The 27662-nt window shown below is 45.5% G+C and overlaps 1 protein-coding gene across 3 annotated transcripts in view; it reads right to left on the minus strand.

Annotated features, from left to right (window-relative positions):
* The window catches only part of hoxb3a (homeobox B3a), an 84618-nt gene that overhangs the window by 3286 nt on the left and 53670 nt on the right, over positions 1 to 27662 (minus strand). For 2 of the 3 annotated variants that reach the window (XR_008830761.1, XR_008830760.1), the window contains exons 3-4: positions 10744 to 10810; positions 4342 to 4361 (exon numbers count right to left, since the gene is read on the minus strand). Coding sequence is in view for 1 of the 3 variants with exons in the window: in XM_056408121.1 (XP_056264096.1) it covers positions 3642 to 4212 (571 nt within the window). In the remaining 2 variants the exon portion in view is untranslated. Of the gene's footprint in view, positions 1 to 3641; positions 4362 to 7444; positions 7775 to 10743; positions 10811 to 27662 lie in introns of those variants that run through there. The other variant, XM_056408121.1, reaches the window with a different exon arrangement.

The following is a 27662-nucleotide window of genomic DNA, read 5'->3' on the forward strand; positions in this document are numbered from 1 at the left end:
CCCTAGTTTGAAAGGTTCTTTGTGGAACCAAACATAGTTCCTTAAAGAACCATTTTTTTATGTTCTTTGAGACACCTTTATAGGTTCTTTGAATAACTACTTAAGGAAATGGTTCTTTGGAGAACCCTGGTTTGAAAGGTTCTTCGTGGAACCAGAAATGGATCCTTAAAGACCCATTTTTTTAAGGTTCTTTGAGACACCTTTATAGGTTCTTTGAAGAACTATTTAAGGAAATGGTTCTTTAGAGAACCCTGGTTCTTCTATGGCATCACTCTGAAGAACCGTCATGTTCCTGTGAGGTAGAAACTGAACCGAGGCCGAAGCAGCAGAGCGATGATGTCATGGATGCAGGGAGCCGCAGGAAGAGAGAACCAACACGGCGGCTGCTCGCCGGAGGAAATGAATTGAACGCGTTCGGCTTCTTAATAAAGCAGAGGGGGGTCCGCGGGAATCATCCCCCGATATTAGTCGTCAACACTTCATAACAGTGGCGGTTATTAAGTGACGGAGGGCCGAGGGGGGGGGCGGCCAAATTGCATCTGGGCTGGAAAGACCACCGATACCCGGAGGCCGCTGCAGCGCGAGGAGGCGGGGCTCACTCCGTGAGTCAGGCTCGCGCTAGCCGGCTAACTCGGAGCGGCGTTCTAGATCACGAGCACGTGGCTTGAGAACCGTTTCAAAGAAACGTCATTTAGGGGTTTTTTCGCGAGCCGAAACAAAAAGCTGCCGAGCCTCAACTGGACTCTTATCAGTCGGAGCGAGTTTGGATGAAAAGCAGCCGGGAGATAAGAGGCCTTTAAAGACCCGTCACACGCCGGCTGCTTACTCTCACAGTAAGGAAGGAAAGGTAGATTTAAGGTCACGTAATGGGTAATAACACCTTTATAAGCTGCTTATAAACATTAGTATGCGTTAACAATGACTGGGACAGTTAAATTAACTCAATGTAAAGTTATTATGAGCAAGTGTTGACTTCATAAGTGATCATAAAGGTCTTATATTATAATAATAAATGTTTACATGATAACACTAATAATGCTTATAGAGTCTTATGAACACATGTGGGTGTTCATAAGACTCTTGAAAGTCCTTTCAAGAGTCTTATTATTATTATTTTTAAGTCTTCTGAGGGCCTGTCAGTAAAAAGAGTTTAGACTTAACTAAATTGCCAGTTTATTAGGTACACCTCATGAAAACATAATGCAACACGACTCTGAGGGTTGTGATGTTCAGCTTTGGTTCCATGCTACTGGTGTTTATGATATGATCTCCATCGGATAGAATAATAGAAATACTAATAATGATAATAATAGAAATTCCTTTCAGCGTGACACAAACTAAATTCTCTCAAAATAACCCGATCATGAAGCCTCCATGGATTTGTTATGCGTTAGCTCTAGCTACACGGATGTAAAGGAGGTCAAAGTGGAAGCGTTGGTAATAATTAGTTAGATTTTGATCTTTTAGGAATAAAGTGGGGTTTATAACGTGGTTAGTTCTGCGTGTTGGGCCGTGTAGAAAGCTACAAAGCATGGTGGAGGGAATAAACCCACAAGATTAAACCTCAAACATCCAACAAGATTATAAGTGAGATATTCGTAAAGAAAAAGTATTCTCTGAGAATAAAGTTTCAGATTGAGAAAGTTCTGGCTTTAACTTTGAGGTTAAACCTCCTCACACCACGTCGTTACAGCGGGGCGAGTGCAAAGACCTCAAGGAGGGTTACGGACATTAATATACATATAAAACATAGTCATGTATTTTGATCCCACCAGTACCGAGGGGCTTAAAAAAAGCTCATTGGGGACATTAAACTTGTGTTTTTCTTCTACATTTTATCTCGTTAATACTCTTTTATCTCAAAGATTAGAATTATTTTTTTCTTCCATGTAACAACTTTTTTTTCCTCTGTATATTACCCTCACCTTTGTCCTTTTTTTAAAATGTATTTATTTACATAGGTTGACTCTATAAATATATATATATATATCTAAATATATAGATAATACAGTATATACATAGTTATATTTATATATATATAAAGAAATATATATATATAATATCTATGTAGTTATAGATATATATTTATATATATATATACATAAATATAAATAATATATATGTAGTTATATATATATATAAATATATTATATATGTAATTATATTTATATATAAATAATATATATGTAATTATATTTATATATATAAATAAATATGCATAAATAATATATATATGTAGTTATATATATATGAATAAATATATATAAATAATATATATGTATTTATATATATATATATAAATATAAATAAATGTATATATAAATAATATATACGTATGTAGTTATATATATATATGAATAATGAATGTAAACAAATGAATACATTTAAAAAAGGACAAAAGCAAAGAGTAATAAAAAGAGAAAAAGTTATCAGATGAAAAAAAAAAGAGATATATATTTCTCGATGTATATTTACATAAGTTCTGGCTGACATCCATCCCTCATGCCGTCGCTCTCTCCCTCTCCACAGTGTGAACAGTCGACACTCACGGAGACGGAGAGACGAGCATCGCCCGCCTCGCCGAGCGCTGACATTCTCAACAAAAAAAACGATGGTTTCAAATTCCCATCAATAAACATTGTAATCTCCCCTCGGCCGGCGGAGCGCCGTCTGAAGATCAGACTCATATTCATTACGGCGGAACGTATTCCAGCCCGTTGATAACCACCAATCTGTCTGCCTCAATGGCCGCTTCCTCCGCCCGTTATCACACATGCAGATGATATTCAAATTCATCACACACACACACACACTCTCACTAATATCTACCATGTCAGATGTCTGCTTGTCATTCATCTGTTATCGTATTCATAGCATTTAAATGTAACCCCTTTTTTTAATATCTTCCTCTCTTGCTGTGGCTTTAGAAGAAGGAGAGGAGGAAGAGGAGGTGGAGGAGCGAGAGGAAGGAGGCGGGGGAAAGTAACTGTATGAAGGGAGGTGTTTTAAAAATGTCCTACTTGTATTGTTGACCTCTCTCATTTTTGCCTTTTTCTCCCTAAAAACGAAGTTCTCACTTCGGAACCCGGCTAGCTTTATGCTAAGCTACGCTAGTAGCATCCTGGGTCCTGACTCTCGATTAGCCGAACCAAATTATAAAATTCTCTTCACGGTCTTTACTCGTTCACCTGAGCGTCCCTAGAGGTCGTGCATGGAGACGGCCAGGCCTCTGACCTTTGACCTCTCTTACTCCTCACTGCCTATTTTAAAAACTTTTTTCTGAATGGATTCATATGTCAGCTCCTGTGCTCACACGCCGATATAAGAGCCTTAAAGATGACCTTGGACCAGCAGACCGTGATTACCAGTCTGACCAGTCGTCTCCACCAGTGCTGCCTGTGGAAACCTGTTTTTTTTTGCGTCTCGCCATAACAGTCTTGAGAAAACCTTTTAAATCCTCCGGGGGGGGGGGGGGATCCGGAGCTCTGAGAGGGGGGGATGTTGATAAGAGAGGTGAGGAGAGACGGACGTGGTGATGGGAGGATAATAGGGAGGAAGGAGGTGAAGGCGCTAATGAGGAAGGAAGAAATAGAAGGAGAGGAGAAGAGAAAGAGGAGCGGACATGTTTGAGTGTAACACACCGTTGCCGGAGGTGTTGCTGGGCGAGCCGTTCTTCTGCTTGATGGCCTGTCGACACTCCTTCATCCACGGGAAGATGTGCTTGGCCACGGCGGGGTTGGGCGGCAGCGAGGAGGACGACGACGACACGGAGGACGAGGCGGAGGACGACGCGGAGGACGACTTGTTGGGGCCGGCTTTGGAGGCGGAGACGGAGGAGGACGAGGCCCCGCCCCCCGGCTGCTGGGCGCCGCTGTTGCCGGGGGGCAGCGGAGGGGACACCGGGCAGTGCTCGGGGGGCAGGCCGGGCCGCATGCAGCTGCCGTTCAGCTCCTTGTTCTTGGCGAGCTGCTGGTGGTGTCCGCCGCCGCCGCCGCCACTAGTCCCCAGCGACTGCAGCGAGCACGCCGAGCGCTGGTACGAGTCCACGTCCAGGTGGGCCGCCGGCTGGAAGGCCGGCTGGTGGTGGGACACCGGGACCGGCGCATCGTAGCCCCCGAAGCCGTTGGCGCCCGCCGCCGCCGCCGCCCCCTGGTAGGAGGAGTAGCCACCGAAGAGCGCAGAGGAGTTGTCGTAGTAGGTTGTCTTCTGCATCGCTGAGAGAGGTGGAGGTGGTGGAGGTGGTGGCGGCGTGGTCGCGTGCTGAGAGCTGCTGCCGGAAGACCATTTGTCACGAGGGGGGGGTGGGGAGGGGGGGGGGGGTCACGTGACGGCGTCTCTCCAGCGGCCTCCTGCGATCTGACCTGAGAGGTTAGGAGAGGCAGAGCGGAGAGACCAGAGAGATAAATCCATCTTCCTCCCGTGAAAGGCGCCATGACATGAATAGAAACCACTGCTTTTCTTTCCTCACCCCCCCCCACACACACACATTAACCCCTCACCCTCCTCCCAGTGCACAGCCTGCAGATGCTCTGGTGGAGGAAGGCATCAGGAGGGCAAACAGTGTGCGCACACACACACACACACTCATTAGCCGGTGTTGAATTTCTACAAAATAGTGGCCTCTATTCAGATGAAATCAATATTAGCATTATTATTATCATCATTATAAGTAGCATTATTGTTATAATATATATATATTTATATATGTGTCCCAAAAAATCCAATTGACAGAATTGAATTATTAATAAGTGGTGATGAATTAGTTGTTATTATATAATATATGAACACATTATTTTAGCAATTTGAACAACGAATAAATAATATACAGAGAATGTATTTCCATGACGGTTTCTACTATTTGATACTTTATTATTATTATTATTATTATTATTGTTATTGTTCATAATAAAGCTCTACCCCGCCATGTCTGCTGTTATTCCAGCCGCACGTGACGTGTTGTGGCGTAATGGCGGCAGTGGATGTCTCTCTCTCTCTCTCTCTCTCTCTCTCTCTCTCTCTCTCTCTCTCTCTCTCTCCCTCTCTCTCTCTCTCTCTCTCTCTCTCTCTCGCGTCACGGTACATTTTCTTTTTCACAGGTCAGAGGGAAAATAGCTGATTATTGCTTAAGTTATTACGATTAACAATAATATATAAAAGAATAAAGGTATTAATGTTCCTCCCGATTCGCAACGTGAAAGTTTGAAGAAAAAGAAGAAGAAGAACAACAACAAGAAGAGGATCTCGGGAATATTTAATATATATATTCTTTTAGTTTTTTGTGTGTGGAGGCGTTAAAGGAAATCCAGACTATTCTATCTGGTTAATAAGCTGCATGACTACGTCTAAAAGAGGAATGTAAATAAATAAATAATGATAATATTTGCCTGAAAGAGGCCATGAAGAGAGACGGAACCACAAGACGGAACCCTGGGAAGAAGCTCCAGTAGGGCCGAGAGAGCCCCGCACTCTCACTCTACCGCCAAGGGAGGTGGGCCCGCGAGAGGGCCGGCTGGTCGGGCGCGAGGGCCCAGGGACCCGGCCCGGACCCAGGGACCCGGCCCGGACCAAGGGACCCGGACCAAGGGACCCGGACCCAGCGGCCTGCAGCGCTGCAGCTAACGACCGACATGTTACCGCCACTACACCGGGGGCCACCGAGCCTATTCAACAATACTATCAACAATATATATATATATACATATATATATATACACATATAAAAATGTTGTTGTAATAAGTAAATAAATATACTTATTACAAGCTTATGTAAACAAGTATAAATAAAACATATTTCATTATATATATATTTTATTTCTACATATATTTGTAAAAACTTGCATGTATATATATATATAAATATAAATATATATATAAATATATATGTATATACATATATATGCAAGCTTATAGAGAATTTTATATATTGCTGTATATATATATGTATATATATACATGTATATAGATTTAAATATATATATATATATATATATATATATATATATAATGTATAGGAAAAAACATGACACTAAAACGCTCATTAATTGTGTCGCCTTCACTACTCCAAAACAACAACAAACTCCAAAATAAATGTAAAGTTATTTCCGGTGCAGCTGTAAGGCTCCACACTTTATGATTGTGTGGTTTAAACACACGCGACGCACGAGGCCTGTAGATAGGCTACATAAACGAGAGTATGATACAACGAGAGGCAATGAAAACAATTAAATACGTCCGTATGTTCAGATGTGAATGTCTGGGCTAAAATATAAATATACATAGCCCGTATGATGTGTTTTAGTTGTATTAAAATGTAGACTCTATTATTGTTTGTTCGGTGACTAGACACTCCGGCCCTTCTCCAGCTCTCAGCATGTCACACATGTCAGCCATTCATCTTTCCAGGAGACAAGCTGGAATCCTAATTATTTACTCTGAGGAATAGTCCCAAGGAGAGAGGGAGGGGGAGGAGGAGGGGAGAGAGAGAGAGAGAGAGAGAGAGAGAGAGAGAGAGAGAGAGAGAGAGAGGCCGTGGCAGTGAGTGTAGGAGGAATATGTTATTAAATCATATCGCTGTTTCGCCATTACACGGGACACGTAATGTCTCTGCCCCCTCGCAGCGTAATGCAATCACCAGGTACTAGACGCCTCCCCGAATAATCCACTTACACTGACAGAGGAACGGCCACGCGCACTAAAAACACAGGGAGAGAGGGGGGGGGGTGGAGAGAGAGAGAGATGGAGATGGAGATGGAGGGGTCGGCGAGTGGTGTCCAGTGTCTGTGTTTTTATCCCGGGATATAAAATTACAAATGGCGCCGGCCGTGAGAGGAGCAATACAGGCAGGGACGTGGACTATATCCACGTATTCCTTATCCCATTAACACACACGCGCACGCATGCACACACACTCACACAAACGCGCGCGCACACAAACAAATAATAGCAGGTTGGCCATGACCGGAGCTATTGTTGCCGCGTTCACGGCCTCCATATGGGCTGGAATCAACAAACATGCACGCGTGGAATAATAAGTCACATAATAATAATAATAATAATAATAATAATAATAATAATAATAATAATAATAATAATACAAATAGTAATAATAACAGAGGCTCGTGTGGGGTTTAGAAAGGGAGAAGTAGATATATGATGAATAAATAAATAATGTTCGGCCGTTTCTTTGTAAATAAAGTGAGGAAGAGGAGAGTGAAGAAGAAGAAAAGGAGACGGTGAAGAAGAAGAAGAAAAGAGGGGGACAGAGATGGAAGGCCAGAGAAGGAGAGGGGGAGGGGGGGTTACGGCGGCTTAGAGCATAGTGAACTCTTCTTGAACCGGATGGAAGTCGTACGGGCCATAAATCACGGACCCTCCGGTGTCTGCCGGTGTCGTTAACGGGCTCGCGCATGCAGCAGCAGCAGCGCCCGGTGGGTGAGCTCCTTACCTCGTCTAGCGCCGGCGGTCCCGGTCCAGTCCGCCGCGGACCCGGCAACACCGCATCGCAGATGAGAGGTCCGCACGCGCGGTCGCTCGCGCGGGCAATCAATAACAGCAATAAATAATTAAATAGATAACGAATCCGCTCGCGGTCTTTCTCTCTCCCGTTTCTCTCTCTCTCTCCTCTCGTCCTCCTCTTCCTCCTCTTCTTCTTCGTATCCTTCTTCTTCGTCTCCCCGCGAGCCCGCTGCTCCTCCGGTGCTGCCTCGCGACTACACCGCTCGCGACCACCACCACCACGACACCGCCTCCTGGAGCCAACGGCGGCGGCGGGGGACCGGGGACCGGGCTGCGCGTGGGCGGCGAAGCCGGACACCGTGTGGCATAAACGGCCAACTCCGAGCAGGAGGACCGGGCTCGAGACCCGGGGGAGTCCGCGCGGGGCAGAGTGGACGTGGGCTCCGGCGTATCGCCTCTGCACGCGCTACTACGGGGGGGCTACAAGGCGGGCAAGCTAGCGCGCGAGCTGAACGAGCTTACCGGGAGCCTGCTGCCTGCTCGTGCTCCCCCCCCCTCCCCCACCCCCCTCCACCCTCCGCCCCAGCACCGCCGCTGCCTGCACCGCCGCTGGCTGCTAACAATGGCCGCGGCTCGGTCAGACCGCCTCGGAGGAACCGGGCCGCGGCGCGGGGGTCAACCCATTTCTTTGAGGGTTTGGTTGAGCGCCCTTCTTCTTCTTTTTTCCCCCCGGGTCTTCCTCTCTTTTTTTCGGGTGTGTGGCTCCCGCTCCGCACCGGTCTCTCTCCCCCCCCCCCTCCTCCTCCCCTCCCCGGGAGGCTTTATTCCACACGGCCCTGCCAGCGGTGTCGACCCCCGTCGGGCCTGTTAGCGGCTCTCGTGCCGGTGTAGCCCCCCCCCCGGTAAAAGTGGTCCCCCGTTCCCGGTTACACGTCTGTTGACAACGCGCCGCCGGGTAACGGAGGAAGATTACGGCGGTTGAGTCCCGGACGCCGTTGAACCCGCCGCGTCACGCACAGGTGTTATGCTAATTACACCGGCTGAGGGGGGTTGGGGGGCACTATACAGTACACACACATAAGGGCCTAACTTGTAGCCTAATGGTAAACAACAACAACAACAACAATAATAACTTGTTTTCAACTTTATGGAACTCCACTTCCATTTCTGATAGGAACCAAACACGCCCCGGTAACTGGAGCCGATTTACCGGCATCGGTAATGGCCCGGGAGGGTCCGGGTGAACACGTGACACAGATAGCATCAGGTTAGCATAGAAGCTCAAAACCAAACCACTATGGCTCACAATGACACGTGACCCCCCCCCCCCCCCCAAAACAAAAGAAAGAAAAGTAAGCAGAAATACAAAATGATGAATAAAGTATATATATATATATATATATATATATAAAGCATCATAAACACCATCCACTGCACAGCTGTTGACTCTATGGCTAATTCTTCTGACTCATATTTCTGATGCATGTTCATGCACGCACACACGCACACACACACACACACACACACTCAGATTAGATGTCCCGCTCTCCTCTTGAGGATAACGCTGCTGCAGTGCACCTGTTTGTTGGTGACACGAGGAGACACGTCTCCACTCCCTCTTCCATATTTCCTCAGGAATATTACATCTTCATCTTACCATCATCATCATCATTATTATATTTTGCAGAGCACCCTTGCAGAAACTGTAGCTAATGTGTTTTGTTACCAGTAACCACACAGGGGGGGGGGGGGCATCAGCAAGATCACACAACAAAAAGAAACAGAAGGAAATGAAAATAAAATAAAGAGAATACCAAAAAAACATGAAAGCAGGTTGACACCTTACTATAACACCCCTACACACACACGCACACACACATACACACACCTTTCAACTCCCTCCCTCCCTCTCTCTCCTCTATGTGTATTAAGCAGGACGCTTCCCCTGTTGTTTATAGCTACGTAAGATTTACGAGTTTTCTCGCACCCGTGGCAGCGTGTGTGTGCGCGTGCGCGCGCGTGTGTAAACAGCCCAACTTTAGGAGCAGATAGCATTGGCTGCGGGCTGCTGGGAGGGGAGGATGAGCTCCGCGTGTAGGAGGAAGTGGTGGGCGCCTGAAATGTGTCCGACTGCAACTTGTATTCTACTCTTTTCTTTTTCCTTCTTTGTTTGGTTTTTAAAAAGGAAGAAGAGAAAACACCTCGTCATGATTAATCGGAACCCTCCCCGTGCGGAGGGAGCAGAGCGGGTTCTCCTCACGCCGCTCCTCCCGTGTTTGTGTTCTCCTCCTCGGATGGCAGACGCGCATCGGCGGCTCCGTGTTTCGGATCGAGTCACGGATATTGGGTTTCACCACTGAAACTCTCTGGCTATGGAAATCCTCTTTTTTCTCGTTTTGTTTTCTTCTTCTTCTTTTTTTTCTCCTTCTGTCTCCTCACCCCTCCTCCCCTCCCTCCCTCCCCCTTCCTTCCTCCCCTCGGGACATGTGTAGGCCACGGAGGATGACACTCAGGAATTTCCTCCATGCTATTCGATTTTAAATACTTTTTTTTGTTGTGTATGATACATATGCATAAACTAATGTGTTGAAGAAGAAGAAGAAGAAGAAGAAGAAGAAGAAGAAGAAGAAGAAGAAGAAGAAGAAGAAGAAGAAGGGGTCACAATATTTAATAACTGGCTGATATATGATTATGACATGATGACGGGACCCCGCTGCGGTCATTCTGGCCGCTGAGTTATACGCACGTGTCATTACAGGATACTACACACACACACACACACACACACACACACACACACACACACACACACACACACACACACACACGCGCGCATTTTTCATGCATTCGTTCGGCTGCATGCATTTTTCTGCAGATTCGGTCGATTATTTAATGGAAATAACTGGAGTGAATCCATAATGGAGCCGAACCACCACCGTATCCATCCGCGCTCTATACGCGGCATGGCGTGGAATTGTTTACGCAAGAGTGATTATAATACAAATATGAAGGGAACAAGTAGGATTGGCCTACGAAACATGACGGTGGAGACAGGAATTAAATATTAAGTTATATATATATATATATATATATATGTATTCAACAGTAAAACAAATAAATACAATTTCCTTTCCATTTGAAAATAACTATTGTCTTTCACCTCATCGAAAGGTTTGAATTTAAATATTACGACATAAGAAACAGACATGAAGCAACCTCTTTCTCTTTCTCACATTACATAAAGCGATCGCCTTATGAATAAAGAATATATATGAGAATAAAACTCACCGGAAGATTTCCTCTTATTTGTTGATGTGTTGTCGAAAGGAAGCGGCCTCCAGGAAGCTCCTAAGAACTGCAAGAAGAAGAAGAAGAAAAAGAGGAGAAGAATGGGGAGGGTGTGGAAAGAAAGAGAAAGAAAGAGAGATATTAAAAGGTCTTGCTATAAAAAAAAAATCCGATACTGAGCTGCAGACCTCTTGTCGTCCGATCAAGCGGCCGCCGACAGGTCCGCTGACCTGGACTTGTTCCCGCGGAACATCCCGGAATATAAACCACGAGAGCAGAGAGGAGCACGAGGCTGGGTGGGAGCGACTTGACGTGTTATTGATTCTGGTTATCATATTACACATCCTTCTATATTCGCTCTGCTGCGTGGGGTCTTTATTCTTGAACAATAAGGACACTAAAGTGACTCTAAGAGGAGATAACCGTGGGAAAAAGGAATGGAAAATGTTCTAAAGTGATCCATAAATGATTAAACAATAATGTGGAACGAGCTCGCGGAGTATGAAAAGCATATAAGCAAAGCATGTACATAATAATAATAAAACAAGAAAGGAATAAAGCAACTCAAACAATAAATAGTCTCCCTCTTAAATATCTCATATGGAGCCTGTTATGGGGACGTTAACACATACATTATTGCATCATTATATATATATATATATATATATATATATATATATATACACAATAAAACAATAATCACAATCGAACAGCAGATGCGCGGGATGCGTCTAAATCCTGATTCATGCGTATTATCTGATGAAATAGAATCCATCCAGCATTAATAATCGGCATGAAGAAGAAAAAAGGAAATAAAAACAATAAAAACTGTCTCAAATGTTTCCGAGCAGCGAGCAGCGAGGAGCCGGAGGAGGAGCCGCGGCCCCGGGAGGCCCAACAGCTGGTTCCCCGCAGCAGCTCCGCGCGCGGCCCATAAATAACTCCGCCATCATCCGGAGAGACGCGCGCGCAGCCCGGAGCCCGTTTAGTGCGCGTTGCCCCGCTCCGGGACACCGACACCGCGGCATGGTATACCCGTCCGTCCCCCCCTGCCGCCGCCGTTCTCCGGTGTGCACGTGAACGCATCACGGTGTCCGAGCTGTTGCATATCGGCTGATGTATTTTATTAAAGTGCTTAGAATTTTAAAAAAACACACCGTCTGTTTCTGCTCTCTGACAGCCCCCCCCCCCCCCCCCCCCAACACATAAATCAAAAGGACCCCCCCACCCCCTCACCGTACCAGCCTGCACCACCATCACTCCTCCCGCCACTATAAACGTATTTATTTATTTTTTTCCTCCATGCACTCACGCACATCTCTGGCCAAAGTCCATCCCCATCGCGGCCCCTTCAGGGTCTCCTGCCCCATGTTTTCTCCTCCCTCCGCTCCACTTCAGTACCCTGCAGGGTCATTGCGTCCCAGGACCAGGACCGGTCTCGTCTAAAGTGGCCCACAAAGTGATGCAGGGCCCCGACTATAGCTTAGCCAGCTAGCCCCCAAGGCCGAGACAAAGGGAGGAGGAGGAGGAGGAGGAGGCCGCCTCCAGAGGCCCCCCCAGAACAGCTGATGAGACAGATTCTTGAGTGGAGGGGTGCAGGGGGGGGGTCAGGGGGGGTGACTTGTATAGCTCCTGGATCAGGATGCAGGATCTGAGTTCAAAGATGTGCTTTTTCATTTTGGTTTTAGTTTAGTTTGTTTGTCTCAGGATGAAGTTTGGGGTCAGAGGTCATCGGCACGTTGCAAGTTAAAGCAAAGAAAAGATTTTTCTCACGGAAAAATTAATTCATTTAGTATTTAAGTTTGTGATACTGGAATATTTGTCTCAATTATTTTCTTAATAATTTTCCAGTTTAGGGGAGTTTTTTGTTTTTCTTTTTTGAAGGCCCATGTGACCCCAACAGGAGTTATCACGACTCCCTCCTCTCCTTCTCTTATCTCTGCCTGGACTGCCTCAGCCCTCACAAACACACACACACACACACACACACACACACACTCACACACATTCTCCAGAACAGCTTTCATGGACATGCCTCCTCATCTCAAATTTTCTAACAGTCTGACCTCACAGCTCCTGAAACACAACAGAAACACACACACACACACACCTCGTGGTCCACCATCACTCCCAGAGCTGCAACATGAGAGGAGGGGGGGAAAGGGTCTGGAGGTAATACCAGAGAAGTCGCCAGCAAGCCGAAGCCACTCGGTGATATATTGGCGACCTTTTGACCCCCGAGGAGCAACAGCTGCTCCTCTTCAATGTGTTCAACGCTGGCAGAATCCATATGTAATGATCAATCTCAGGACACAATTTAAAGTCCAACACGCAACAACATGGCTGCTGACGTGTTCATAGCAACACGTGGGATCATCACACATGTATGTTGACATGGAGCCATGCATGGATCAATAATATAATTAATCGCCTCATTCTCTGTAAACACAAAAATATGCAATAAAAAATGTGCAAATGTCCAAATGGTAACACGGAAAAGAGAACACTGTTTAATGTGACACCACTTCCTGTTTCCGATGTTGGTCTCATTGTAAAAAAACATGTAAACACAAAGTGGGGTTGTGTCGAGTTATCGTACATGACTTGATCCTCGTCACGTAACATGAGGTCAGAGTCGTGAAGTAGGTCGTCGATAACGTTTAAAAGAGGTCATATTATTGTGCAACAAGTCGTAAAGTACAATAAGTTGATAACGTACGATAAGTTGACAACGTACCGTAGGATAAGTTAATAACATACGATAAGTTGATAATGTAAGATAAGTTGACAATGTACGATAAGTTGATAACAAACTGTACAGTAAGTTGATAACGTAGGATAAGTTGATAACGTACGCTAAGTTGAAAACGTACCATACGATAAGTTGATAACGTACGATAAGTTGACAACGTACAATAAGTTGATAACGTAACTTACGATAAGTTGACAACGTACAATAAGTTGATAACAAACCGTACAATAAGTTGATAATGTAGGATAAGTTGATAACGTACCTTACGATAAGTTGATAACAAACCGTACAATAAGTTGATAACAAACCGTACAATAAGTTGATAATGTACGATAAGTTGATAATGTACGATAAGTTGAAAACTTACGATAAGTTGATAACGTATGATAAGTTGATAACGTACGATAAGTTGATAATGTACGATAAGTTGATAACGTTAATGCCATCGAGGTCTTGTAAAGATATCGTTCAATAAGTCATCGATAATGTTGAATTTATCGAGGTCCAATAGCCATGTGCGTGTACGATGGAAATATGATGGAGGTTATCATGTATAGTACGATATTCACTGATAACGTTTAAATGACCGAGGTCTCATTTCTTAGTATAGTCCAAAACGTGACCATGTGGTCATGCTGCTGTCATAAGTTGATAATGTGAATATTATGGAGGTCCAGATCTGGTTTGATAAGTGGAGGAAGTAAAACTGGACGGAGGTCACGTCTATTTATTGATTATTAGTTGATCACGTTAAAATGATCGTGGACCGGTGCATATGTTGCGCAATAAGCCGATAACTTAATAAAAAGGCCTCTTTGTGATGGTTAATTCTTTCTAAATGTTTAAAAGCTTTATTTACTGACACTTAGTTGCCGCGGCAGCACAATGAGAAGAACTCTAAATCACGATAACTCTCGAAAGGCCCTGAACATCTCTTCAGGACACTTCCCCCCACGTGGATCCAATTTCCTGAGTTGACATAATTTACTGCAACACCAGCCCCTCCCTCTCCAAACATCGCCATGGCAACAAGTGCATGAAGTCTGGTTGAGTCTCACTTCAATGGCCGCCTGCAAACTGTATTTTTAATAAATAATAAATGACAACAAATTACGTGGCTGGCTGTTATATTTATAATACGTTATAGTTCGGTTGTCGGCTTAGTCGGCCATGTGTTTAACAGTGAAATAATGTATTTTAAAAAAGTTATGAATGTAGAAAATTACGTTCTTGATTGTTCATATTACGGTGTATTTCCATTATCAGTGAATTATTTATTTTTTTACAAGAAATACATGCTTACATTACTGTTTATATTTACAGCTGTTAATTTGATTTTGAATAGAATATAACCCATTTTTCATTATTGTATGAAGGATGTTTGAAGTACTTAATGTACACAAGTAAAGTAAACTTGTTTTTTTGTAAGGCGATCAGTTTGCATGGTTTTAACAAGTAACTGACACTGCTGTTCAAGTAAATATTACTGATATATTTTAAGTTGCAGAACATATAACATTAGTTAGCCCAACTTAAATTATGTTGTTGTTTGAAATAGTAATTTTAAGTAGGCGATACTAGTCAAAAGTACAGCTTGAATAAAGTTGTATGTATTCCTTACTCATCTGGATTAGTTACTGAAACTCAAGTGTAAGTATACTACACTTATAAGCATGAGTTAGTACATATTCAACTTTACTTGCTTGTAACGAGTTTAGTTTACTTGATTTTTTTGAGGCAATCGGTTTGCATGCTTTTTTTAAGTAAGGTTAACTAATCGGATTTTACAGTGAGTGTTTCAATGTGGAATATAAGATACTTCGAATTAACGGTCTCTTACTGTTTTTGTACCTATTTGTTTGTTCGTTTGAGGCGACCAATAGAGGTTCTTTGAAGAACTCTTTAAGGAAATGGTTCTCTAAAGAACCCTGGTTTCAAAAGTTCTTAGTGGAACCAGAAATGGGGTTTAAAGAACTATTTTAAAAGGTTCTTTGAGACACCTTTATAGGTCGGGAAGCTGAAATTGACAATTCCTCTTCAGGATCCTCTTGGTTCGTGTCCACAACTTTTATTTATTCATGTCTCGCCTTGTTCAAATAACTTCTTAGACTCTTCTAAGAATCTTATTTCGGTGCAACCGAGCCGTTCTTACCAAAAACCCGACTCAGAAACCATTCCCTCTTAAGTCACGTCTATCTGAACCCCGCCGCCCCTCCTCCACCGCTGCAGGCAGAGCGCCCCGGTGTCCTCAAACTCACCATCAGCGCCTTCCTTTGACGGAGAGTTAATCTTTATCAGAGGTGCTAATCTTTAACCTCAAACTCAAAGAAAAAGGCCCGGAGAGGGGGGAAGGGGGGGGGGGTCTTTGAGGGAGGTGAAGAGTTGTCCTTTCCTGCTCCTGGGCCATGAAAAGTGCCAAGCTCACCAAGTCTGTCACGGATCGGATGGATGTGTGTGTGTGTGTGTGTGTGTGTGTGTGTGTGTGTGTGTGTGTGTGTGTGTGTGTGTGTGTGTGTGTGTGTGTGTGTGTGTGTGTGTATATCTGTGTTTCGCTGTTTGTCTTTTTTTTCTTCCTAAATTGTTATTACTGTTATCGCTTTAAGAGCCTCATGAACAAACACCGGGACAACAGACCGGTGTCCGATACCCAGCAGCCTCTAGTGACACCTGGATCATTATACATTCATTAAAGAGAGAGAGAGAGAGAGGGAGTCTCCACGCAGGGCAACAACTCTCCCTCACTATTATACTGCTGGTGTTTTGCCATATATAGTTTGTCAGTGAAATATGAAAACATCCATTCAATCTTTTCCGACTGCTTTTATAAATCCAGATGAAAGAAAACCGATGAACTCGCGTTGTGTTTGTGTTTTGGCGTTCCTGGTCTAATCCATTTCATTTTGTACAGCCGATATCAAAACATTACAAACTCCCCTCAGAGAGCTCCACAGTCCGTACACATACGACATCCCTGACCTTTGACCTTAGACCTCACATCGGTCTCCCAAAAAATAGGAAAAAAACCTTTATGGGGTTGTTACTGTTAGCTATATTTAAAGTGAGGTTTCTTTACCAATTTAACTTCAAATTAAAATAAAACTTGTTAAACATTTGTGTTACATCTTAGAAAGACACATGAATAAAATGATTGAGAAGTATATATATATATGTATATATATATATACATATATATGTATATATATATAAATAAATACATATATATACATATATATGTATACATATATATGTATACATATATATGTATATATATATATAAATAAAAATATGTCTATATATATACATATATGTATATTTATAAATAAATTCATATATATACATATAGATATATGCATATATATGTTTATATATAGAAACATTTATACATATAAATAAATATATATGTAATATATATACATATATACATATAAATAAATATATATGTATATATCTAAATATATATATACATATATATATAAATAAATATTTATTTATATGTATCTAGAGCGATAACAAAAAATAACTGCATCATTGGTCTCACATCCTTCATATAGACTTTTAATGACAATAATATAGGAGCACTTTAAAAAAATGTATTTTTCCGGTGCTGCTGTATAATATATAATAATATTAACTGCTCAGATATGGACAATATGAGAAGAAAGAGTAAACTATGATTGATTAAATAATCGTGTCCCCTCGCAACGCAGGAAACAAGAAGCCTTATTGTTTGTGTTATGGTTTGTGTTATTGTTTGTGTTGTTATGATCATAAACACCTCAGGATTGGATTGCAGGCTTACTGCTGATGCGGTCACACACTTCTCTTATTCAGACTCAGGAGCTCAACGCATGAGTCACATGACAGGAGGACGATATGGTTATGGGTGTAAACTCGTGTCATCACAGGACGACACGTTCATAAACACGTCATGAGGAGATGTGGATTTCATGAAGGAGCGTTTGTGGATTTGTTTTGTGTTGGAGGAAGAGGACGAAGAAGATGGGGGGGGTGACGATGTGTGGATATAGGATAGAGAGAGTGGGGTGGGGGGGGGGGGGGGCTGGGAGGGGGGGGGGCGGCTTAAGTAAGCAATCTCTTCACGATCATAAATCACAGCGCGGCAAACACGCATCCTCTACCTCTCTCTCTCTCTCTCTCTCTCTCTTTTCACACCTGGTGGGCAGGTCCCCCAGTCATCCACCGCGCACGCGCTGGAAGTAAAGTTCTTCTTCAATGACGAGGGAAAGAAAGAAAGAAAGAGAGAAAGAGGGGGGGGGGAGATGGCGCCTTTTGTGTTACCTATGATGAGGCATCTGCACACACACACACACACACACACAGAGAGACAACAGCTTTTGGCGCGCGCGTGCACACGCCGCGGTCACACAACAGATAATTAATGACATGTCGAGCGGCGGAGCGCGCGTGGGGGGGGGGGGGGGCACACGCCGGGACACTGAGCGAGAAGCATCCCGGTAAGCAGACCTTACCTGCTCTCTCCGCGTGTCTCTCCTCCCGGTGGGTGGGTGTTTCTTTTTTTCCTTTCCCCCAGAATGCACTCTGTTCTCAGGACATGGAGCGAAGCGGAGGATCCTCTCGGTGGACCGATATTCACTTTTAAACGGTTGAATTATTTTTTATTCCTAACGCGCATCCGGGTCCAAAATGGCTCTTGAGACCCAGATTAAAGCCGGTGAAGCTCGGTCCGCTCCACCGGACCGCCGCCACCGCGGGACGCCGCGCGCTTTGGAAAGCCCGAAGAAGAAGAGGAAGAAGAGGAAGAAGAAGAGGAATAAGCCATAAATCTCGAGTCGGCTCCGCCATAAATCTCCGACGATCAAAGCCCAAATACCGACAGCGCACAAGCTGTCGGGGACTGCTCGCTTACACACACACACACACACACACACACACACACACACACACACACACACACACACACACACACACACACACACACACACGCACGCCGCGTGCGCGCGCGCTCGCCCCCGCCCTCCGCCTTCCGCGCTGCAAAGTGTTGCAGACCTCTGCGTTGTCTTCTCTGGAGCTGGACGCCGTCTCTACACCTCTCCTCTCTCTTGTCTCCTCTCTCCTGTATCCTCTCCTCTCTGCGCTCTTCTTCTTCACCTCGCCTCCTTTCCTCGACCGCGACTGCTTCCTTTTGGCTCAAGAGACCCTCAGAATGCGCACGCTGCACGTCGTTGTTCGGTGTTGTTGCCGTTTGGCCCCATCCGCGTTAACCTGCAGGACCCCCCCTCCACGGCCCTTCCAGATGTGTCACGCGCGCGTCTCAATCGCCCTCACCGCGGTTCCTTCTGAAGACACCTCCGGATGGGCTGCTGTCTCCACTGGGTGCGTCTCCCCGGTCTGAGGGGGCCTGAACCGGGCTACGGACTGGCCAAGAACCGAGGGACTCCTGGGGTGGGGGGTTCTGGGTCTTGTTCCTTTCCAATAGGGGGGGAGTGTGTGTGTGTGTGTGTGTTTGTGTGTTGAGGTGCAGACGGGGTGTGTGACCCGCCTGTCCGACCCGCGGCCTGACGTGGGCCAGATGTTCCGCGGCGTCACGCGGAGCGCGATCAGAGGCCGGGAAGCGGGAGACGGAGCGCGCGGACGGGCCGCATGCGATTTGACCCGCGCGTGCACGTCAAGGGAGCTGGTTCCGCCGTGTTTTACAGGAAGGCCCGTCCGGTCCGGGCCATGGTCATATTATAGGATAGGATATAGAGAGACACGTGATCCAGGGCAAACGGAACCGAAGAGGTGTGACGTCATATTCGGTGTTTACCACGGAGGGAAACAAGAAGAACACTCAGACGTGACGCAACGGGACTTTATCATTTTTAAATGACCACCCGACTTTGAATGAAAGTATATCAAAATAGCCACAGGTCTCGCGAGCCTAAGAGACGAGATCACCGGACGGAATTCTGGACACCGTGGACATTTAATGATTTAAATATATCTATTTATTTATTTATGAATTTATTTATTAAGTATCTCCACCATTGCCGCCCCTCTCTGTGTGTATCCGTGTTATCTACCCACCCGTATAGACATGCATTCACTGCCACACACACACACACACACACACACACACACACACACACACACACACACACACACACACACACACACACACCCAAGAGACAAAGCCAGAAAGAGAGCGAGAGAAGTTCACTTACACGAAGAAAGAGTCGTTATTATTAGTTTCTAGCCGCTGTGATAAAAGAAAGAAGAATAATGGGGGGGGGGGGTGGACGTCGTGCCCGGTCCCCTCCCCGTGGAAACATTTCCGGCTCAGCAGTCTCTCTTATCGCTCTCGTGCATGCTGCTTCTCGGGCTTCCCGGTTGAACGGAGGAAGGTGGGAGAGGAGAAGAAGGAGGAGAAGAAGAGGAGCTCGCGCCTCCGGATGCGGGTTTCGGTCGCTCATTATTCACGCGCTCTGAATCACTGCGCGCGCTCAGGCCGATTATGAATTAGCGCGAGGGCTCCTTATTGATTTATTTCCGACCGGGTAATCATCTCCATGGCGCGGGAAGGGGGGGGGGAGCACCGGAAGTATACCTGCATGCGCACGGGGGGGCGCAATGCACTTCGGGCCACGGGGTTAAATAATATTAGTAATATTTATGAAAAAATTGCTTTTTTTCTTTTTCTTTTCTCAGATCAGTTGATTGTATCGTAATAGATCCCGCGGGTGCTCTCTCCCCTCGGAACACGTGTTCCCGCGCTGCTGTGTCGGTGTTCCCGGACCCTTAAATCTCTCCCTCGTTAACGTCCCGCCGCCGCAGATTTATGGCGCCGCGCGCGCCTCTGATTTATGTCTCCGACTATTTTCGAGGAATCTGCCGCTCTCGGTGCTCCCGTCTTATTGTTGTAGTTTATATGTAATTATTTGGCTTGGTTCATTTAATTTTGGACACACACACACACACATTGTCTGACTCCTGAACTCCGACCAGGCGTTATGGATATGGATTATAGTTCTGATGCTCGATGTGTCTTCATTTTAAAGGCCTCGTTTTTGGCTTTATTTTTATTTATTTTTATTTTTTACAGCGCTTCTTTTTTGGGGGCTTCATGTCTGGAATAATCACACCCACACTGTGCATTTAAAGGTGAACTTGTTTAGTTTGTGGTTACAGATATTTTTTAAATAATTTATTTTACGATAAAGTTTCCGAGTTGCCTGATCAACGCAGGTTTTAAACTTTTATAATTATAAATAAGAAAATATTATATTTATATATTTTTATATAATATTTATATACATGCACATATATATATATATCTATTTTTATATAATATATATATATATCCCGACAGCTTCGTTAGAAAAAGGCGTCGTTATATATTTTTTTATTTTCTAAAAAGAAAATTTCACAATTTTAGTTGTGTTGAAATAGCATTTTTTTATATTATTATTATTTTTATTCTATTTGTTCCCTTTTACAAGAAAGGTCGCATTATTTCATTTATTTTTTCTTCTTGCGTGGGAAGAAAGAAACATGAAGAAGACAATATGGCTGCCAAACCCCGGGCAGCGCGTGGGAAGACGCGCCCCAATGTCCGCCTCCGAGTCCGCGTGGCGCGCGTGCGCTCCGCCGCAGCGACCTTGTCTTTGACCACATGAGCGGATCATAATAATAATAATAAACACGTAATTATTATCAACGTGTTCCAGATATGAAGGAACACGCACCACGAGACCGACCGGAGGAGATCTAAAACAAAGCCTTCCCCCGAAGCGCAGCGGCGCTCATTTTGGATACAGACACACACACACATGCAAACACACACGCACACACACACACACACACACACATTCGCCATCTTTTATACATAAAAAACACAAGTAGCGGGAAATGAAAATAAAAGGGTCTGGTATGCATGCCAATGCGCCTCGCTGTCGCTCCGGCTTCAGCACCGGACCGGACCGGGTGTTCCCCACGGTAACGGTAACGGTACCGATAACGGGTCTTATTCCAAAGGCCAGCACTGTGTGCATAAAGCACCCTCCTGTATGCACATTGTGGCCGCAGCGCACCTCTAGAGGTTCTTTAACCTTCATTCCCAGCCACAATAAACTACCAGTCGACCTGGATCTTATTATTATTATTATTATTTTTATTTGTATTATTATTATAATTTTTATAATTTTAATTTTTATAATTTTTATAATTATTATTATTATTTCTTCCCCCGCGATGACAAAACACCAAAAGCACAATTTTCACATCTGGATTATGAATAATAAAAGTCTCCCCCCCCCCCCATAATGGATGTCAGCCACAGAGCGCTACCATTTCTCAACGCCGCTTTCAAATATGTGAACTATTTCTGCGGGCTTCGGGACCTGGGAACCATCTCTCCGGGAGGACACACGAACACGGGCACTCCGCGGCAGGGGACGCGTGCACGCGCCCGGGATAAGAGACGAAATAAAGCGCGGGCCTCGGGTCGGTGTCGCGCGCCCCTTTCGCCGAAGGGACTATTTTTGATGCACCGGGGTCATCCTGAACCACCAAACAGCCCAGTGCTCTCGGTGTGTGTGTGTGTGTGTGTGTGTGTGTGTGTGTGTACTCCTCCTCACCCTGAAAACCCGTCAACAACTCGCAGCCCTGACTCCTCATGTGCGCTCGCAGCAGGCGTTTGGAAACGTATTTTCAAAGCCTTCCCATGTTGCCCGAAACCAGACACATGTAAGATATTTAAATATATATGACAATGACAATCCCCCCCCCCCCCACCGCCCCCCCCCTTTCTGTCTCCGTCCACAGAAATGAGGCGGGATATTGTTTTTGACATAGTTTGCGACCCCCAAGAAAACCCCGCCTCCTCCGGCTGTTGCTGCCGTCATTATGGGATGGAGCAGCTGTAATTTGGTTACACTAAGGTGTACCCTCGTAGCCATGTGTGTGTGGGGGGGGGGGGACAGCATGTACTGGTGAAGTGAATCCAATCCGAGAGATGCATCACGTGTTGTTTGTAACAATAAACGCATTCATTATTATAACCACAATGCCAATAAATATAAATATATTGCAAACTAATTGGGTGTGTGTTTGTGTGTGTGTGTGTGTGTGTGAAATAAAACGACGTATGATGTTGCTTTGCATTCTCTTCACTTGTGAACTTTTCACTTTGAATATACCCAAGCAACAACAAAAAAGAGCAACAGAGCTTAAGTGATGAGGTTAGCCGAGGGAATTGCGTCCCCGTCCCCGTCCCCCCACACACACACACACACACACACACCCCTCCCCACCCTGCACTCACAACCAGCAACCAACGTGCAGACCACAACACACTCGCAATGGTATATTGTTTCCACAGGAAGAGCCAACAACCCAGTCATATGCATCTTATTCTACCTGGCTTGAAAGAGAGGAAGAGGAAGTGGAAGAGGAAGAGGAAAGGAGAAGCAGCAGCTCTGATCCCGGTGACGGCGGTGAGTGCTGGCATGAGTCACGGCGCTGAGCTCCGTTCCTCAGACATCATCCAAAGAAAATACACACACGCACACACACACATGCATGGAGAGAAAAGTTCTTCAAAAAGAGAAATGAAGTCAGAGAGCAGTGGAGCGGAGCGCGTGCGCAGCATGAAGACGCCTGAACGCGACCAGGCGGCGGCAGCAGACCTCTAATGGAGCTCCACAACACGACCAAATAAAGTCCACGAGCACCCCGAAGCCAAGGTCACTGACCCCGAGAGAGAGAAAGAGTGTGATGATGGTTTTACCACTTGAAAGCGGCCTGTCGGATAATTCGCCCGCGGGACTCGAACCCGCGTCCATCCGAGTTCCTGCATTCTCTCTTCTTTGGTCAGACAGATGAGAACCCCCCGGCCCGGCGGGTCCCTCCTCCGCGCTGTTCATATTTATTTATTTATTTTCTACAATTTTCTTCATGAGATCTCGCAGCGACCAGATAAGTGCCCGGTGTGTGCCGGTGTGTGGCCGGTGTGTGTGCCCGACGTTGCCAAGTTTAAACAAATCTCCCGTTAATTGGTCGCCGCAGTAAATTCACGCCCCGGAGCTATACAGCAGAGAGAGAGAGAGAGAGAGAGAGAGAGAGAGAGAGAGAGAGAGAGAGAGAGAGAGAGAGAGAGAGAGAGAGAGAGAGACTGGAGTAATAATCAGGATGGAGAGAAAAGTGTGTGTGAGGGTTTGAGCCCGTAAGATCTCTTCCTCCTCCTTCTTCCACTTCCTTGTTCCGCTGTGTCATTGGTCCATTGACCGTCATATATATATTTGTGTATATATATATATGGTTCTCCTTTTCTTTTCCCCACAGCGGAGGAATGTATACACAACGTCAACAACAGCTCTCCCTCACACACACACACACACACACACACACACACGATGGCGGCGCTGGCACCCGGCCTCACTATACATCAAGAGAAGTAGGAAGTAGCCAGAGAGAGAGAGAAAGGGGGGGAGGCAGACAGGAGGTGAAGGGAGAGAGATGGAGAAGAATAATCCAAGTGCTTCTGGAAATATAAACAGTCACCGGCTAACATCGCTCTCTCTCTCTCTCTCTCTCTCTCTCCCCCCCCCCCCCGGTTTGCAGGCTGCCTCGCTGTGTACCGCTCCGAACCTATAAACAATGGCTGATGATGATGGGTGATGATGGTGGTGATGGTGGTGGTGGTGGTGGTGGATGGGGGGGGGGGGATGTGTGTAAACAACACGACAGCAACATGCACGATGAGAAAACACCGCGAAAGATGGGTATTCTGTGAGTGTGTGTGTGTGTGTGTGTGTGTGTGTGTGCAGGGGGCATATTTACCACGCTGTTAAAATAGCCTTATGATTCACTGGTAACGGCGGCGCGGCGGCGGCGTGGAAGAAGAGGAGGAAGAAGAAGAAGAAGAAGAAGTGCGGTCTCCCCCCATGCGGTCTCCCCTCCGCAGTACTCACGGCGTCCACAGCGACCCGCCCGACGCGCACCCGTCCGAATGTTGTTTTATTGCAGCCTCCTTCTCTCGTTCCTCTTCCTCTCTCTCTCTCTCTTTCTCTCTGTCGGCGTTTCTCAGTGTCTCCTCTTCTCCCCCCTCTCTCTCTATCTCTTTTCCTCTCTCTCTCTCTCTCTCTCCCCCCCCTCTCTCCGCTGCTATAGGGGGGCTTGTATTTTTTTTGACACACACACAAGCGCGCGCGCACACACACACACACACACGCACGCACACTGGTCTCACTGTTATATTCCCAGCGAATACTATTCTCTGCATTAATTATTGAATGGATCACGTGACGGTCGGGTGGGTGGGTTGGGGGGGGGGGTGATAAGGGAGTGGGGTGCAGGGTGGGGGGGGGGGGTCTCAGTGCGACCTTTCCGTGGGACCCGTCCAGCGCACGCATACATACTGTGACTCCAACAACAACAAAACACACACAAAAAAGAATACCACAAATTTAGAAAAAAAACTGCACCTGAACGCAGCACGGGGAGCCCCTTCTGTTGGCCCTCCGCGGCCGCGCAGTGTGAGGGGGGAGCGGGGCCGGGGCCCCGTGACAGCCGCGCGCACACAGGCCCGATTAAAGATGATTGTCACCGACTCCTTTTCTCTCTTTTTTTTAAAATGACCGCCGCCGCGGAGACTCTCCCCCGGTTATTGCTCACTGTCAGCTCGCCGCCGGGGCTCCGCGAGGCGGCACCGGGCACCGGAGGAGGGGAGTTCCTCACGTCGCCCCGGCGGCGGGCGGCGGACTATCTTCCATATTCTAGCAAATGTGAGAGTTTTTTTATTTGTGTATTTATTAATTCATAACCGTGCATCACAGCAGGGTTCATTCATCTTTCTTTTAATACAGAATAAAACTGTTTAATAATTAGACAAATTCACGCCCCGCGCGAGACGGCTGGGAAAATATGAGGAAATATCTGTGAGTCACGTGGCATTAAATAAAAGGACATTACATATTTGATATGGACTCCGTAACTATACACTTGACTCGAGACTTGACATCTGGAGTAAAGAGCAGATTTATTTATTTAGAAGAGTAACTCACGCGCGGGGGAAAGAAGATGGAGAGAGTGAGCCATGGGGCAGCAACAATAGAACGCGTTGTGTTGTTGTTGTTGTTTTTGGTGGTGCTATATTTCACGATTCTAGAACAATAGAACTCGAGTCTTTTTTTTAAAAAGAAGAAAAAAAAGTGTCTATACGTCAAGGTCAAACAACGCGCGCGACTCCTCCTCACTGCATATAGCTTTAGCATCATGCTAAACACTAAAGATGGCTGTTTGTTTACAACATAAACAAATACAAGTGTGATATAAAATGCAGTCATCCAGAGCTCACAGCAAAACATCTCAAAGCAACGTGAGCAAGAAAGATAGAAGATCAAACATCACGTTTCAGTGGAACATTTGATTGATTTATTCATCCCTCCATTTTTTTCCCTTTCTTTTTTTTGGCAAAGAAAGAAAGAAAGAGGGGTGGAAATAAGAAAGTGGGCCCCTTTTGATGTATTTTTTTTCTTAACCCACAACAAGATTGAAATCAAACATTTGCGGCGGTGATGATGGCCTCCGTAACGACGGCCATAAATTATAGCAATCACAGCGGGAGCGCCGCGCGCGCGCCGCCCGACAGCCGCGTGCCGCGTGCCGCATTCCGCTCCTTCGCGTCAACTTGGCACCGCCGTGAAGCTGTTACCCAAACCATTCCGAGAGCATAAACATCCGAGTTATGATGACTGGGAGGGGCGCGCGCATGTTTGCGTGTGTGTGTGTGTGTGTGTGTGTGTGTGTGTGTGTGTGTGTGTGTGTGTGTGTGTGTGTGTGTGTGTGTGTGTGTGTGTGTGTGTGTGTGTGTGTGTGTGTGTGTGTGTGTGTGTGTGTGTGTGTGTGTGTGTGTGTCAAGCAGAAGGAGCTCCTTTCAACTCTCTAGTGCCGTAACGCTGCAGCTTAACCATCAGGATCCTTCATGGAGGCACAAAGGGGGACTTTGAGACAAGATGCACGTGCACATATAGAACAACGAATAATATTCATAATTCTAGTAATATTAATAATAGTAATACTAGTAATAATTAAAATAATTGAAACACATTTAATACAATTAATTTAAAAAAAATTATGAATTAATTTTTTTAAATAATATTATTTATATATTAAGTGAAAACAAATGGCTAAAAATGACCAGGGTATTTTATTTATGTTTCCTTCCCGTCGTCCTCGCAGCGGGCTGCACGGGTTATTAAAACAGTTATTTTGGAACACTTATGAATGGGACACGGAGTCCCACCAAGGAGCCCGTAATTAGAGGTGGTCTTGGGGGTCTTCTCGGCCCGTGATGGATGGAGACAGGTAGATTATTCCTCCTCGTTAATGATTAACTATGTGAATAAAACCAGAGACACTGAAGATGTCCCTTTGTCCGCCGCGTGATGAAGCGCTTATATATTACACCCAAAGAGTAAATATTAATAATAATATTAGTATTATTTGTATGATTACTAAGGCTACACTGACCGGGAAAGAGAGAGGAGGAAGACAGTAAGAGAGAGAGAGAGAGAGAGAGAGAGAGGAGAGAGAGAGAGAGAGAGGGTGGGATTGATTTACCAAGCCCCGACATCTCGCCTTTCAACCGCGGCTCGTAAATTTGTCTCCGAGCGGCAGCGCGCGCACTGACGGTTTTGCTTTCTTGTTGTTGGTAGAAATATATATTCTCCCTGCGCGAGACACGAGGACTTCCCTCTCCCCGTCATATAGTGGGATCGCACCGAAGACCCCCACCCCCCTCGGCCGTGGAACCCCCTCATCCATGCTCTCTGTCTATTTTAAAGAAATGGGAATATAAATAAAAATGTAAATCAATAATCAATATTCAGCAGGTTAACGGCTCGTTACTCGTTACTGTGATTCTGTGTTGTTGTTGTTGTTGTTGTTGTGAACATGAGAGAGACGGGAATACTTCACAAACCCGTCTCTGTACTTTATGAGCAAGACAGGATAGAAGCTTCATATGACACTTCTGATGTTTTACACGGACACCTGAACGCAACGCGGCCTCCGCGCGGTGGTCACTTGAACGCGGCACCCTGCACTCATCTACACATACATAAATACATTACACATTTATTAAAATAATCTGTGACACGAAAGGCATAACTGAACTGTAGGGAATGTGTGCCCCCCCCCCCCCACA

The sequence above is a fragment of the Pseudoliparis swirei genome, chromosome 23 (genome assembly GCF_029220125.1).
Source record: "Pseudoliparis swirei isolate HS2019 ecotype Mariana Trench chromosome 23, NWPU_hadal_v1, whole genome shotgun sequence".
Taxonomy (NCBI): Eukaryota; Metazoa; Chordata; class Actinopteri; order Perciformes; family Liparidae; genus Pseudoliparis; species Pseudoliparis swirei.